This window comes from Rhagoletis zephyria, unplaced genomic scaffold, assembly GCF_001687245.7.
Source record: "Rhagoletis zephyria isolate East Lansing unplaced genomic scaffold, Rhagoletis_zephyria_1.1 Rzeph_scaffold_01204, whole genome shotgun sequence".
NCBI lineage: Eukaryota > Metazoa > Arthropoda > Insecta > Diptera > Tephritidae > Rhagoletis > Rhagoletis zephyria.
Window position 1 is genome coordinate 18,668 of NW_016158288.1, and position 14,833 is coordinate 33,500.

General features: G+C 37.3%; 1 protein-coding gene across 1 annotated transcript in view; it reads left to right on the forward strand.

Annotated features, from left to right (window-relative positions):
- The first annotated feature begins 2,405 nt into the window (after positions 1-2,405).
- Snmp2 (Sensory neuron membrane protein 2) overlaps positions 2,406-14,833 on the forward strand; it is a 49,265-nt gene continuing 36,837 nt past the window's right edge. Inside the window, exons 1-2 of the mRNA XM_017616445.1 lie at positions 2,406-2,731; positions 5,201-5,364. Coding sequence (XP_017471934.1) covers positions 2,566-2,731; positions 5,201-5,364 — 330 coding nt within the window. The 5' untranslated portion in view covers positions 2,406-2,565. The remainder of the gene's footprint in view (positions 2,732-5,200; positions 5,365-14,833) is intronic.

Genomic DNA, 14,833 nt, shown 5'->3' on the forward strand with positions numbered 1-14,833 from the left:
GAAAAAGTTTAATTTCGTGGGGTTATCATAACCAGGGCAAAGAAATGCTACCCTATGCAAGATATTCTCCCGATTTAGATGAGCATTTCCTATTTCCAAGCCTAAAGGAAAGGATCTGCGGCGAAAGATTGGGGTCGAATGAAGAGATCTCTACTGGAACTCCCTTTTGGAGAGCTAGTATTTGGAAGGGATAAAATAATAGAAAAAAATAGACTCAGTAAATGTATCCAGCTAAGAAAAAGTTATGTTGAGAAATTAAACGCTTTTTTGTCCAATATAAGAACAAAGAACAAAAACAGCTTCTCATAAAAATACAATCGCCGTTCGGAGTCGGCGTAAGCGCCAATCTATTACTTTATTATTATTAAGAACAATATTTGTAATTAAAAACTTACTGATGAAGTTTGATTTACGTATCTTATATTACGTTCAAATTGGTCCCAATTAACTTGTTAAATGAAAAAGAGCTTTTTGGAAAACACAATCGTCCACATTGAACATTTGGAGTTAACTTTGACGGTTGTTTGATTACCAATAAAAATTCAAAAAAAAAAAATACTAAATCAAGTTTTTGTGTTTCAGATTGTTTTGTGCGAATGTCTGCTTCATGATATTAACGCATACGGATAACTTAGAGGCTTCAAAATGTTTAGTTCGTATGCACTATTTATCTCTGCGTTCGATGAGACCTCTTGGAAAATAACTAATTACCGCCTTGGCCCCTTTTTTGGCGGGCAGACATGCATGCAATTATGATATTTTTTGATCATTTTTAATTTTCAATATTTTTCAAAATATAAATTTTTTGAACGTTGGCGTGTCTGCGCTGAACTGGTTTTCAAACGAGTTAAATGATTTAACTGGTTCAATTTTCCGACAACAATTGCATGCCATTTAACTTGTTTATGAACATGTTTTGTTCATTTAACTGGTTCAAGCCCATTTAACATGTTTAGCTCGTCAATTTGAACGTAGTATTAGCATTAGTTCATACATTAAGGTGCGTCAGCGAAAGTAGGAGTGCGTGTGGTTTTACGACCAAATTAGAAAGTTTGTCCTCACCCCACCGTTTCTAATGAGAAATATTCTGAAGAGTGTGCCTCGCAAATATTTTTGTTATATAAAAATTTTCATCAATACAAGAAAATGGAAGTTATTTGGAAAGAGGTGAGGTACTTCCTGTCGCTCAACGCTCTGATTCACAGTACTCCCGCAGCTACTACAACTTCGACACAATAAACCAGGTAAACGTTTCCATCAAGCTTCAGCCCATCCGTGAAAAAGTTTATTGCTCTCTTCCTCCGGACACCCCTTGAGGGAGTGTGCGTTAAGGAAAGGTAGCTTGGAGCCATTTGTGTGGCGTAGTGAACCGTGTAATCAGAGTGTCCAGGCGAGGAACTTGCTGAGCTGATCTCAGCCCGCGCCTGCAATATAAACAGATGGAAGCGTCACTCATACCTATGAGAGCAGCCCATTTTACGCGTTCTAGCCATTTAACTGTTTGTAGCTCTTTCACAAAACATGATTGGCTTAAATATGGTGTGATAGAGCCTGAATGAGATTTTCACTACAGCCTCGTATTTAAACTCAGGGTCTGAATAAAAGCGGGGGAAGAGTTGCTTTGGGGCTCTGGTATTTCCAAGTGAATACAATCACTCCTTCTGTCATTAATGCCGGGGCTGAAGTAAGCCTCCCATTTACTCAGCAGGTATGGGTAACCTCGTAGCAAATCATATGAAAGTCTTTGTTTTCCACCTTCTCTGAGAAGTCTTCACAAACTCGAACCAGGGAAACGTCAAAGTCCAAATTTTTTGAAAAAACATTTGCGTGGTTTTCATATCACTCTATGATCAAGGATAAATAATTAAATTTGGGTCAATATAAATATGTACTGAAAAATACCTTTCAAACACTTTGAAACTGATTTCAAATACTTCGAAACGATTTTGTTTATGCTGAAATTTTTGTTGATGCCGAAATTCAGTTAAATATACTTTACAAAATACGATTTTTTTGCGACCAAGCCTAATGTATGTATGTATATTCGTGCTTGCACGTGGCCACACGACAATTTGTTGTTGTTATAACTTGTGTGTTGTGTGTCCACATGAATGTAAGTAACTTGTGCGCCCTAAAATTGCATGCAATTAATCACCGATGTTACTCCTCACCACATGCCAGTGATGAAAAATTAGGTATTACAAGATAAGAACAAAGAAAAAAACAACACACAATAGAATTAGAATCAATAAAACTATGTAATGATGATCTGTGATAATATCTAACAGTAATTGTTGCACAGCACATGCAATTTTTCGCCACCAAAGTATTTCAACGCAATAGCCATTATAAATACTAAGCTGAAACATTCACTGCTGCTTAGTGTATTTCAATGGTCAGTTATGTGGGCAAGCGTGTTCTGTGGTCGCCAAACACTCTTAGCTACTAGTAACTTTTCTACAAAAGATAACAATCCTTACAACTTCACATTGGCCGTGCGACCACTAATTCGGAATTCAAGTTCAATTAACATTTCATTCCGTTTCAGTTAGTTTCATTTGAAGCATGCAACAAACTGGCCACGTCTACTCGCATATAATACGCGGTTCAACGCGTCCACCGTACCAACCACAATATCAGCGACCACCACCTCCGCAACCGCGTCGAGTTTTCGTACAAGATTTTCAGGTTGATGCAACGGCACCAGCTTTCGATTCGAGTGCATACAAGTGTAAGCAAAGTGGTGTTTAACACGCGCACACACACACACAANCAGCTTTCGATTCGAGTGCATACAAGTGTAAGCAAAGTGGTGTTTAACACACGCACACACACACATATTTTGTGTGTCAGCAAGCGGCCGCTGCCGGAGTAGGGACAGGGACAGGTGCTTCTCGTCTTTTCTGCATTGCCAAATGCAATCAATTGAAAATCATCATTGAAAAAATCAAAGCCGAAATGAGCACACACACTACACCATGCGAATCGAAATCGAAAGTGTGCTGCAATATTTATGCCAATAAAGTAGTATTTTTGTCCGATAATCAGCAAGCAAAGATGGTATTTGCGGTGATGGCAAAGGTTGTGTACTCTCAAACAAATTTCTTAATTATGATCAGGCAGCCAGAGTGGCCAGAGTTCAAGGGAGCTCACTATTTTTTTTTTTGGCGAGAAAAAATTAAGTAAAATTTTTTGATATTGCAGCATAGCTTTAATTCGTGACCACACAAATAAATTGTTTTTGTGGTTTCAAGTGTTTGAGTTTCAAAGCAATACAAATTTTAGTGAAGAGTACGGGCATACATACACATTTACATATACATATATGGTGGAAATAAATAATTTCGAGGTTCTTTCGTTCCTTCAACGTGAATTGTAAATCTGGTATAACCATGCCAGAAGAAGTCGCGCGATGGGGATGCGCCCTGTATTAAAAGTCGGTGCGTATCAAATGGCTTGGTAAAGCCATTCCCCGTTCTGACGGAGCTGCTGCTGTCATTTTAGACAGCTGTATTACTTTCGCCTGGATACTAAATTCAGTAATCGCGATGTAGTTTCAACTTATTTGCCTGCTGTTGAAAGCGGCTTCAAAATCACCAAAAAAAAAATTCATTTACATATATTGTGCCTCATCCTGTATGGCTTTTACAAAATTTCCCCGTATGGTGAATACTTTGTCTATATTGGATTTACTATGCCTAAATAAAGCCTAATCAGAAGACAGTCGACGGTGGACTTCACCTTTCACACCATACGCTCTACAATAGCGCATACGATGTTGGAGCATGCGTCATTCTTGTTGATAGGGCGGACCATTCTTAAAGTTACTTGAGTATCTACGCCGGCAGGGCATCAGATCCAACGGCCTTGTGGACATCTAGCCACAAAATTGATGTTCGTAATTCGTCCCAGTCGAGTGTTAGGCCATCGACTCCGTCGTTTTCAACTGTGGATTCATCTCTTCTGCAATTTTCTCAGCAAAGAGGACAAAATTTCCCCTCCCATAATTTTAGCATGGACTGATCTAGGACGCCCTGTTTTTTCTACAGGAATTTGCACTGGTGTTGTAACCTTCCATAATTAGCCTGATTTTCTGATATAATTGCCGGGCGTATCTCTTTTCCGGCAGCATTTCCAAATTTCCTCGCCAAATTCAATGAACCTCAAGGAAATCCGTGAAAAACTGACTGTAGCATTCTTAGGCTAAAATTACGAGCTTAGTTCGTTAACGTAAACGTCACCGTTAATCTGCTAATGGCATACATACATATGTATGTATGTACAACATCCATGCAGCGGCCTAGACATTCAACAGTATCTATAAAAATTAACAAAACTGGTTTTCAGATCTCTGACGATAGATATATGTATTTCTTTTTGATATTTTTTACTGTACTTTGATTTTTGGTTAAATGTTTTTTTGTTTTTTTTTACTGTACTTTGATTTTTGCTTAAATGTTTTTTTTGTTTTTGTTTTTTTTTTGTATTACGTCTCTATTGCTTTTATTGCCTATTCTCTTTGTTTACCGCCGCTTTGTCCTCTCCCTTAGGCACGTCTGTTCGATTCAGTCATCTATTTACATTTTTGCTAACTCTTATTTTGATTTATAAATTTTTTATTTTCTTTTGTTTGTTTCTTTTACCTTTTTACTACTTATTTATGTGTCAAAATGTAAAGTAAGGGTCCAACTAAGCTATTCATTTGAGCGGGATAAAAAAGTGCGAAAATCTACAACCGATTTAAAAGTTTAATAAACCACCGCCAAAGTGTTTCCATACTGTTTTCTAGAAGCTGCTCAAGTTTAGTCTGTAAACCTGTAAACAGTGTCAGAATGAAATAAGCAACGCTAATAAAAGGTGATAATATTTAAACAGTGACAATATAAATAAAATTAATGTGAAAATTAAAGCAACCACCAGTGCAAACAAATGCCAACCAACGCTTACTCATAACGAAGAGACTTTTTCTGTTAAAGTAGTTAAATGTATTCTTTATTATTTCACAATCCATAATATTTATGTGTCTTCTTCATCATCTTCATCTAAGTGTTTATTTTTTCCTACATAGTTCTCGTTCATCATTAGTGTCTGTGCTTTTGTGTGTTAAATACATACTATTTGGTGATACTGTAAGCTCGCCAGATTCGATTTAGTAACTTTTCGTCAATTTGCTTCTTTTGCTGCTCCCTCATGACAACAGCAAACATTGCGAAGAGTCTCTTCCCTGGCTCTGTACCTCGGTGCTCGTCGAAGATGCTTCATTGGTCGTTGATAGTCAGTTTCATTGGATTGTTAACAGCTGCTTTGGGCGCCTACTGCGGTTGGTTCCTGTTTCCCAGCATGGTGGATAAAAAGGTCGAAGAGGTGAGTATGTTTCTACATAATTTATGTATTCCTAGCACCAATATTAGTAATATTTTAATTACATATGAAAGCAAAATGGGACCTCTTTGGTATATACCTACCAAAAAATTCCTCTTTTGGATTGCTCATTTCTCTGCTCCCGTTCGATTCTAAAATAAAGGAAACCTGTGACAAAATTCTGTGTTCATTTCATAATCTAGTAAGGCGAAATAGAACACTCTCTACCGGTTAAAACTTTTTCGGGTGAGTAGATGGCATTGAAACCCAAATGGTTGCTTAAAACGGCAATTTAGCCAGCTTGGTACACGTTTTGTTCTGTTCTGGCCTTATTAGTAGCTTCTCTGCAAACCTTTTTAGGATTTAGAAGTCAGTGAAATTCTCGCTATCCTCTTTTGAAGACTTTAACGTACCACGGATATTTTCGTCCCTTTCCTTGCCAAGTCGTCGGCCATGGAGTTGCGTACAACCGTCAAGAAGCATTTAGCCGCCAGCAGGCTGAAAACCATTATGCATTTTATGGCTACTTAGGACGTTGTTGTATTTGATTTTAGATATTTAATAGCAGCCTGAATGTCAGAATGAATAGGTATATGTCGTTTTCGAAGGGCGGAAGCTATGAGCCACCGAGCGGTCTCCATTATGACGTTTGAATCTGCCTGAAAAACGCCACAGTGGTCCGGTAAGATAAAACTAAAACCTCGGTTAGTCAGCGACGTAGCGTTAACGTAGGTTGACGTACGTAGCAGCATATCAAATTTACTGTTGATAGAGAGAGAGAGAGAAGCTACGGCAACGTCACCGCCATGCGGTGGTGAGTTTTCGTTAACTCGCGAATCCCATAAGATAGATCGTGTCTGCGTCAACCTACGTCTACGCTACGTCGTTGACTGTTTGCGCTTTAAGGCTTAGTGCGAATTCCTACTCTTTCGTTTAGCTTGGAACCATCTGCATATATAGCTGTAGGCCCTGGACCTAGGCATGTGGCACCTGCCATGGCTTCCTAATATAGATTTACTTGCAAAAAAACAATTCATGTTTAATGTGCACTTCTCTGCCCATCCCTAGATGGTACAACTGTGAAACCGGTTTGTTTCCTTACCAAATTTGGGAATGAAGAGTGAAGGGAATCTAAAAAGTGTTTTTATGGCATAACTCGCATTTGAGTAGTGATATTCCCCCTCTTCGGATCCTCTCTCACAGAGGAATATAACCTTCGCATCATGACAGCAGTTGGAAGAGGATGCCTTCTAGATAGTTTACTCTTGCCTCACTTGTGGTTTTTGGTAAAAGACTTGGTCTGGCTTTCGAGGAAAACAGAGTTACCTACAGTAATTCTAGACAGGAAGCTGAAAAGTTTTTGGTCAGGGTCGAAGAACCTTTAGTAAATAAGACTTGGCTCGTAATATTTTGCTAAATTGACCAGGATATAGCGATCAACAGGAAGCAATGCAGACGATGTGTCGACTCAATTTTTTTGTTTGAATTGTGGCACGACGATCGGTGTTCCGGGAACAAAGAGTGTTTTAGATGGTTTTCAGAAGAATGGACTGTGTTTTAGTAACTGATACTTGGAAGCTCTTTCGGGAAAAATTATGTGGTTAGTTTTCCAACAAGCAAGCAATGGAGAAATCTAAGCATCCATGGAAAGTTTCTTCAATAGCTACAGTAGCAGACTGGATAATTGACAAATGGTGGCGCTCACACCAAATCAATGTCTTCAATGAAAGCCAAGCTGCACTGGTACCTCTTCGAGAATGCCGGATTGTAAAGATAGAGACTGAGACTAAATTGTGGTACTTGGATGTAGGTGAGTTCCGGGACACTGGGTGCGGTTCTGTCGAATGTTAAATGGACCGGAGCGAAGAGTGGCGGAAACTGTTAGGTACATCAGGGATGTCATGAGTGAGGCACTTGAAAACCATTGCTGAATTGCCATCCACTAACGGTGCATTTTCTTACTCTGCAGCTCTCCCGCTCTCGCCAGACAGAGATGCTGCATTTTTGGGTCAGCTGTATTCAGAGTGGAGGAGTTTTATTCTCTTTCGCTCTACAAACTAACTTTATTCATCAAAGAGTCTGGTAAAATTGCAGAGGAGTATTGGTTCCCCTTGTTCACCTTTTTGTATCACATTTGTCCTCTTTTCTCAGTGCATACATAGGAAGTAAGTGAATTTTGAAAACTAAAATGAGCTTTCCGCAACCTGATCGTCTTCAAATTCATAGATCGCATCTAATAAGTTTAGTTGAGGGGAATATATTTAGTTGACGTAACTAAACTCTTTTCTCAGTGTACCTTCGTCGTCGGGAACGTCTGAACAAAGTTAACAGTAGTATCTCAATTCTATTTAAGAGTATTTGTAATACTTTGGAGCTTTTCAATGATTTGCAGACCAACATAGCACTCACAGATCCAAAGGTATTGGATTGAACATCTTGAAGGCCATTTCGAATACATATGTACTTCAGCTCGTCATTGCAAAACTTAAACTTCGTTTGACCTTCATTAATTGTTGTAAAGTGTCGTTAAGTATACTGAGTTTAAACAATGAAAACTTAAGTTCAAGTTCCAGGAAATACACTTCGTAGCTGCTTAAAATGTTGTATTTTTTTTTTTTTTTTTGAGAATATCAAATGCATTCAAAAGTTCAATTGGCTCAGTACCAGGCAGAATATGTTTGCCTTAAAAGTTCTGAGCGAATACAAGCACTACAAAAAATTGCTTTTCATTCACTTAAAGTGATTTATTTTAGTTTTTAAAACAATTAACAAAAGCAAACAATTGCTGCTATTACATGGAAGTACTCTATCATTGCGTATGTATGTACATATGTATGTATATAAAAGCACATGAATGTACCTTATATTAAGGTCTAAAAGTATTTAAAAGTAAGTACATTCATCAGTTGCCATTGAACCATTTTCAAATCAGGCAATAATTACTTTCCGAAAATATAAAGATTATCTTCTTTGCGATGGCCTCTGCCTGACCGGATAAATCTGACTTAACATGGCGACTACAGACTAAAGTGATTGAGCATACTATGTATTTCTGGGTGTGTCAGCGGCTGGTAAACAACTTAAGCGCTAAGAACCTTAGCAATGTCCAGTGGCAGTAATTAAGTAACACCTGTCGAAAAAAAAAAAAAAACAATCATAATAGCCACAAAATCTAGGGTCATTGCAAAGCAGCAAAACAAAAATTAAAAAAACGAAACAGAGGAAGCGGATGGCGCTCATTTTAAGCTGTAATTTAACGCAGACTGCAAATGTAATGTCAACGAGAGTGCTGGCAATCCCATTGAAGACAATTCAAGGGCAGCGTGCGTTTTGTTGCCTGACACAATGAACAAAAAATAATGATGGCAATAGTAAATAATGATTATCAAAATATAATCAACGCAAAATTTGCAAAAAATGTACAAACGTACATACATACATACAAGCCAAGTGGGAAAAATGCAAAAATTTTGCGTGCAAAAACAAGTTCATTGACAATGGCCCCAAAATGCAAGCAGACCAAAAATCATTGACTATGGAGTGTTTGGCTGAAAAAATAAACCGAGCATCTATTTTTATTTACCTTTGCGAACAAAAGAAAAGCCAAAAAGCCAATTTCAAGCGCTACAACAACAAACAAGCCATAAACTTCAAATAAAAACTAAAAAAAATGCAAATTTAAAAGCCACACAAGTAACCGAATTTTCTATAGCCGGCGCAGGTATCAACACTCGTCGTTCCAACTTTCTTTAAACTACCTAGAATTCTATAACAGTCTTATTTAACGTAAAAATACTGTTGTAAGTATTAACTTGGATTAAATGAACGTCCTCAGTTATTGAAATATCGGAGTTTTCGTATATCCGAAAATTACCGTTGTACGGTAAGCCGGTGCAATTTTAGTCCGATTTGAATAATTTTCAACGAATTGCTTTTTCGAACGAAGGTTATTAAATACACTAAGTTTAGTAAAAATTCATAAATCGGTTACCGAGATACACATGTGTCATAAGTGGGCGGCGCCACGCCCAAAGACCCAAAATGTATAATAATCAAATTTTTTGCTCAGTGGTCATTGCAGTAATCGATTTTGAGTCAATAAACTTCAGTAGCTACTGATGTATCGCAGTTTTCGTGTTTCTGTAAATTACCGTTATATGGGAGGTGGGCGTGCCTATTGCCCGATTTCAAAGACTTTCAGCAAATTTCTTAGCTGGATCCTAAGCAAGGCTCGCACCGAGATGGTGAGGATTGTTGAAACGGCTACTAAGATACAGTATGTCATCATAAGTGGGTGAGGGGACGCCCCCTTTCCAAAAATTTCATAATAATATTATTTTGTACCAAAATTCTACTTCACATACTAATTTTCAACAATTTAGATCGAATATTTACTGAAATATCCCAGTTTTTGCATTTTTCGAAAGTACCGTTATATGAGAAGGGGGCGTGGTTACAGTGCGATTTAGCCCATTTTCAATAGCAACCTACCTTGGATAAAGGGCAACCCACGTACCAAAATCCGTTGAGATATCTCAATTTTTGCTCGAGTTAGCGTGTACACGGACGGACGGACGGAGGGACGGACAGACAGACATGGCTTAATCGACTTCTCTTTTCATTCTGATCATTTTTTGTATACATTTGCCTATATCTTTATCGATTCCTTTAGGCTGTTACAAACAACCGTTATGCGAACAAAGTTAATATACCCTGTGCACAAGTGCGCTCGGGTATAAAAATTCAAAAACAAACCAATCTACCACAAGCGCAAATGGCTGGCTAGCAGCGCCACCATGTTGCGCAACATTTGCTTCAGGCAAACGTGTTGCCAGCGTCATCGCCTTTGTTGCTGGGCTGCTGGTACTGCTTTTCTTTGTTGTTTTCTTGGCTATGCGCGTTAATGCTTCGAAGCACGCGCCGACTACCTTTGAGCGCTACCGAAACGTGCGAAAAATTTGAATTGGAAAACAGTTACAACAACAAGAATAACAAATTTGTATAATTAGTACATATTTAAGTGTGTACAAGCAATGTGTTATTAAGTGGCACTAACCTACAGCAACATTTTGCTTTTTTCATTCCCCTTTAGTCAACCGCAAAATGTGAAGAAAAGCTACTGAAAAAAACGCACGCGGTACGCATGCGCGACAAATTTTCTTATGAATTTGTTGAAAAGAAGAAAGTAAGAACACGTTTACAAATACGCATCTATAAAATGGGAATTAGCCGGGAAATAAAAGCTCCGTGTACATTTTTAGCACATACATAATTTCAAAAATTACAAATTTTTAATTGTATCAGTTTTGAAGATCGTGTGCGATGTGATCCAGTCCAGTTTTATGAGTGCATTGATATTTTTGAAATTCTTTTTGGTTTAAGTATGCCGCAGGGTAAAAAAGTTCCTATTTTTTACAGTTTTATGTCCTTACTTATGCATAACTCCCTTGAAAAAAAAAAACTGAAATTAATACCTCCGCAAGATCTATGGGAAGAATCATTCGCCCATACATATATGTATGTACATATATTGCACTGCATCACTCCCCATACAAAAACAAAACGGTACTGTTTTTCCATTGGAATTATAAAATCTATTATATTTTAAGACGTCCACCAAAATATTTCGGAAAAATATTAAGATTTAAGCGAGCTGGACCGATTTCAAAATACCTCCAAAAATGGAGTTTTTTATGAATGGATAAAATTTCTCTAATGTCTTTTCAAAAAAATCCCCTCAAATGACAAAACGGTTTAAGCTTAAAAGCTTTGCAAGATTATTTTTAAGCTCCTTGCTATTGATTACAGGTCATCATCATCATTTTTACAAACCCGAAATCAAGTAAAGAAGTTCTAGAAAAATCCGACGCTCTTGAAATACTCCTTTAGTGAGTGTTCAAAAGCGTTTAGAACAAATTTAATTTTTTTTTTTTTGTGATACGGTCTAATATACATTCATACATATGTACTTATGTATATACTTGTGATTACTTATACTTAAAGCAAACTTATTTTTTTTTCAAGTCATTACTTGAGTACTTATGTAGGTGTAAATTTTTAATTGAAACTCAGCGACTGTATCGGTGGTGGTGGTGCGTATAATTTCCAAACCCTAACTCCATATATGTGTGCAAATAAACAATGTGCATGTGTATATAAGTACATAAATACCTATGTACATGCCTTTGAACCAAATCTTAACCAATTTTCAAAGTGACACCATTGCGAAGAAGCAGCCGGCAGCGCGTGTAAGTACATAATTGACTCACTAACTGTTTGCGCTTTTTTTGTATTAGGAAAGTCGCACCTTAAACTTCCACAGTCCACAGCAAATGCCGCCAGTCTGTCAACTCGAGTCAGATTCACTTGTTTGACAGCCACGGCATTTGTTGGGNCTGTTTGCGCTTTTTTTGTATTAGGAAAGTCGCACCTTAAACTTCCACAGCCCACAGCAAATGCCGCCAGTCTGTCAACTCGAGTCAGATTCACTTGTTTGACAGCCAGGTCATTTGTTGGCGTACTTTAAATGAGCTTTGTTGGTAGCTACGTTTCTCAACGAGTTGTGTACAAACACTATAAAGAAATATAACGATAATAATATTCCGTTAAAGTTTTTTGTGATAAGTACATATATACATACCAATGAACATAAATATGCATGTCGTTATGCATATTGTTTTATTTACAAACAAGTTACTTAAACAAACAATTTTTAAGCAAACAACAAAACCGACTACCCTTCTCATATAAAAATTTAAGATTATCGTTAATTTTTTCATGATCCAAATTAGTATGGGACCACCTGTGAGGTAACACCTTTCCTTAAAAAAAAAAAAAAAAAACATTATAGAAATCGGTTAACGTGTTCCAAAGTTATGCGGTAACATATGTGCATAAAAAAAATATATTCCGACGAATTGATAACCTTCTCCTTTTTCTGAAGTCGGTTAATTAGCTAAAATAAAACGTGTCGTCAATTGTGGTATATAGTTCATACATATGTACACATACATATGTATGAACGAAAGTTACGAAACTACCAGGATACCCAAAATTTCGAGGTAGTTTTTAAAATTCCAAAATAGTCCCGGAAATCCCGCTCTAGTCCCGAAGATCCCGATATAGCCTCGAGAACCCTTCAAATCTCGAAGTACTCCCGAAAACCCTAAAAATCCCAAAGAAGTCTATAAAACTCTGAAGAAGTTTGAAAAATCTCCAAGTGCTCTTGAAAATCCCGAAGATTCCACGATAGTGCCGAGAATACCGAAAATCTTCAAGTAGTGTTGAAAGTCCGGAAATAGTACAAAAAATCTCCATACAGTCCCGCGAATGCGAATCGCGAAAATTTCGAAAAGCCCGGAATATTGCCAAAAGTTCCAAATTAGTCCCAAAAATCTCGAAATCGTCCAAATAACCCAAAGTAGTCCTGAAGATCCCAGTATAGTGCCGAGAATCCCCAAAATCCTGATGAAGTGCTGGGAATTCCGAGAATCTCGAAGTAGTCCCGAAAATCTCGAATTAGCCCCAAAAATCTCAATTAGCCCCGAAAATCCCGTAATAATCTAAAAATCCCGAAGTAGTCCCGAAGATATCTATAATGAGTCGAGAATTCCCGAAATATCCAGGTTTCGTAAACCCCAAAATAGTCCCAAAAATCCCGAAGATCCCGGTATAGCCTTCAGAATATTTATTCGATATATTATATTCGGAATTATCATGAGTTTCATTTTCCCCGAACCAGTTCACTTTTCACTTTTTGTTTCCATGGTTTTACTATGGGCGGATGACAAATTTTCGGGTGAATTTTTTTTTCAGGCGAAACTTAGGATAAGGTAGATTAACTCACGATGTAGATAACAAAGGTGGCGCACATCTTGATACTGATATTTCGCTCTCAGAGAATTTGACAGAAGCGCTGTTTGTATGACGTCACACTTGTGCAACTTGTTTACGTTTTGCTTGCAACATTTTTTTTTCTTCGATTCTTGCTCGTGTTTTGGCATTTCTTTCTCGCAAATGCACACAAAAATTATTCTCAAAAATCCTCTCTGATGGGCGCAATCTTGTATTCTGTCCAAGAATGATAGAATACAAGATTGCGCCTATCAGAGAGGATTTTTGAGAATAACTTTTGTGTGACGTCACACTGGTGCAATTGAGAGAGAAAAATGCCAAAACGTGAGCAAGAATGGAAGAATAAGAAAAAAATGTTGCAAGGAAAACGTAAACAAGTTGCACAAGTGTGAAGTCATACAAACAACGATTCTGTCAAATTCACTGAGGGGAATAGCGGTACCGTGATTGGCGCAACCTCTATTTCTCTCAATCGTGTATTCTATCATTCTTGATATTAACTTCTACATATTTTACTCTCAAACATGACCGCGTGAGAGCTCCTCGTGTAAACAGACATGAGAACGAATGAGAATTGTCTTACCGAAAAAAATCTCTTAAGAAAAAAATTCCAGTGAGAATCAATGTGCATGTGTGTACACACGCATGAGAATTGTCACACCAATATGGCGAAACTTTTATGAGAGTTCCTCTCATCGTTTACGAGCACCAGTGTTGCCAACTTTTGATTTTCAAAAAGTACCAAAAACTTGGAAAAAAAGCGCTTTACCACACTAAAAGCACCAACTTTTTTTAAATCAAAGGATGCTTTTTCATAAACGTTTTTATTTAACAAAAGTAAAAAATTAACAATATTTACAAGTATACATACATAAATCAATACACAAAACTTTTTAGCTCATAACGATTGAATAGCCTCTAGACATGCTATGACGTAATACAGAAGTACTGCACATTAAAACTGGTATATCTCGAGAAAGAAAAATTGAATCGCAACAACCGAAAATTCAAAAAAAAATCATGTTTTCATAATATAATCTCAAATATTGCCAAAAACCGTGTCTTTGGCACTTTGAGGTTAAGATATCTCAAAATTCTACTGCTAGTAGAGCAATTGTGCGACCAGGTTTAGATTCAGCACCAAGAAACAATGGGTTTTACTCAGGTGGTAAAAAAATCAAGATTTGTACAAATAATTATTATTTTAGTGCATTTAAATTTGTAGAGTCAGTGCTGCCACAGCTTTAAATATTTCAAATTATTTCAGGTTTTAACTAAATCTAGTGCTTAAAGCACCAAGTTGGCAACTATGACGAACACCTTTATGCAGACTACTTAGCATGCTGCACACGAACTCGTACCACACTTCGACAAACATTAATTTACCGCCTAGCTGCCAGCAATTGGCTATTTTACCTGCCTTAAATACACAATTGGTAAATGAACTTGGACTTGAAGTGTTGTACATGATCAAAATTTCAAAATAAGTGCTTCCAATTAATCTTGTCAATTACATTTTACCTTCGACTTGATTACTGAAAATGTCTGCGAAACCTATCATAATTGCATGAATTACTTGAATTTTCTATATACCAACCTTCTAAGTACAGTTTTCATC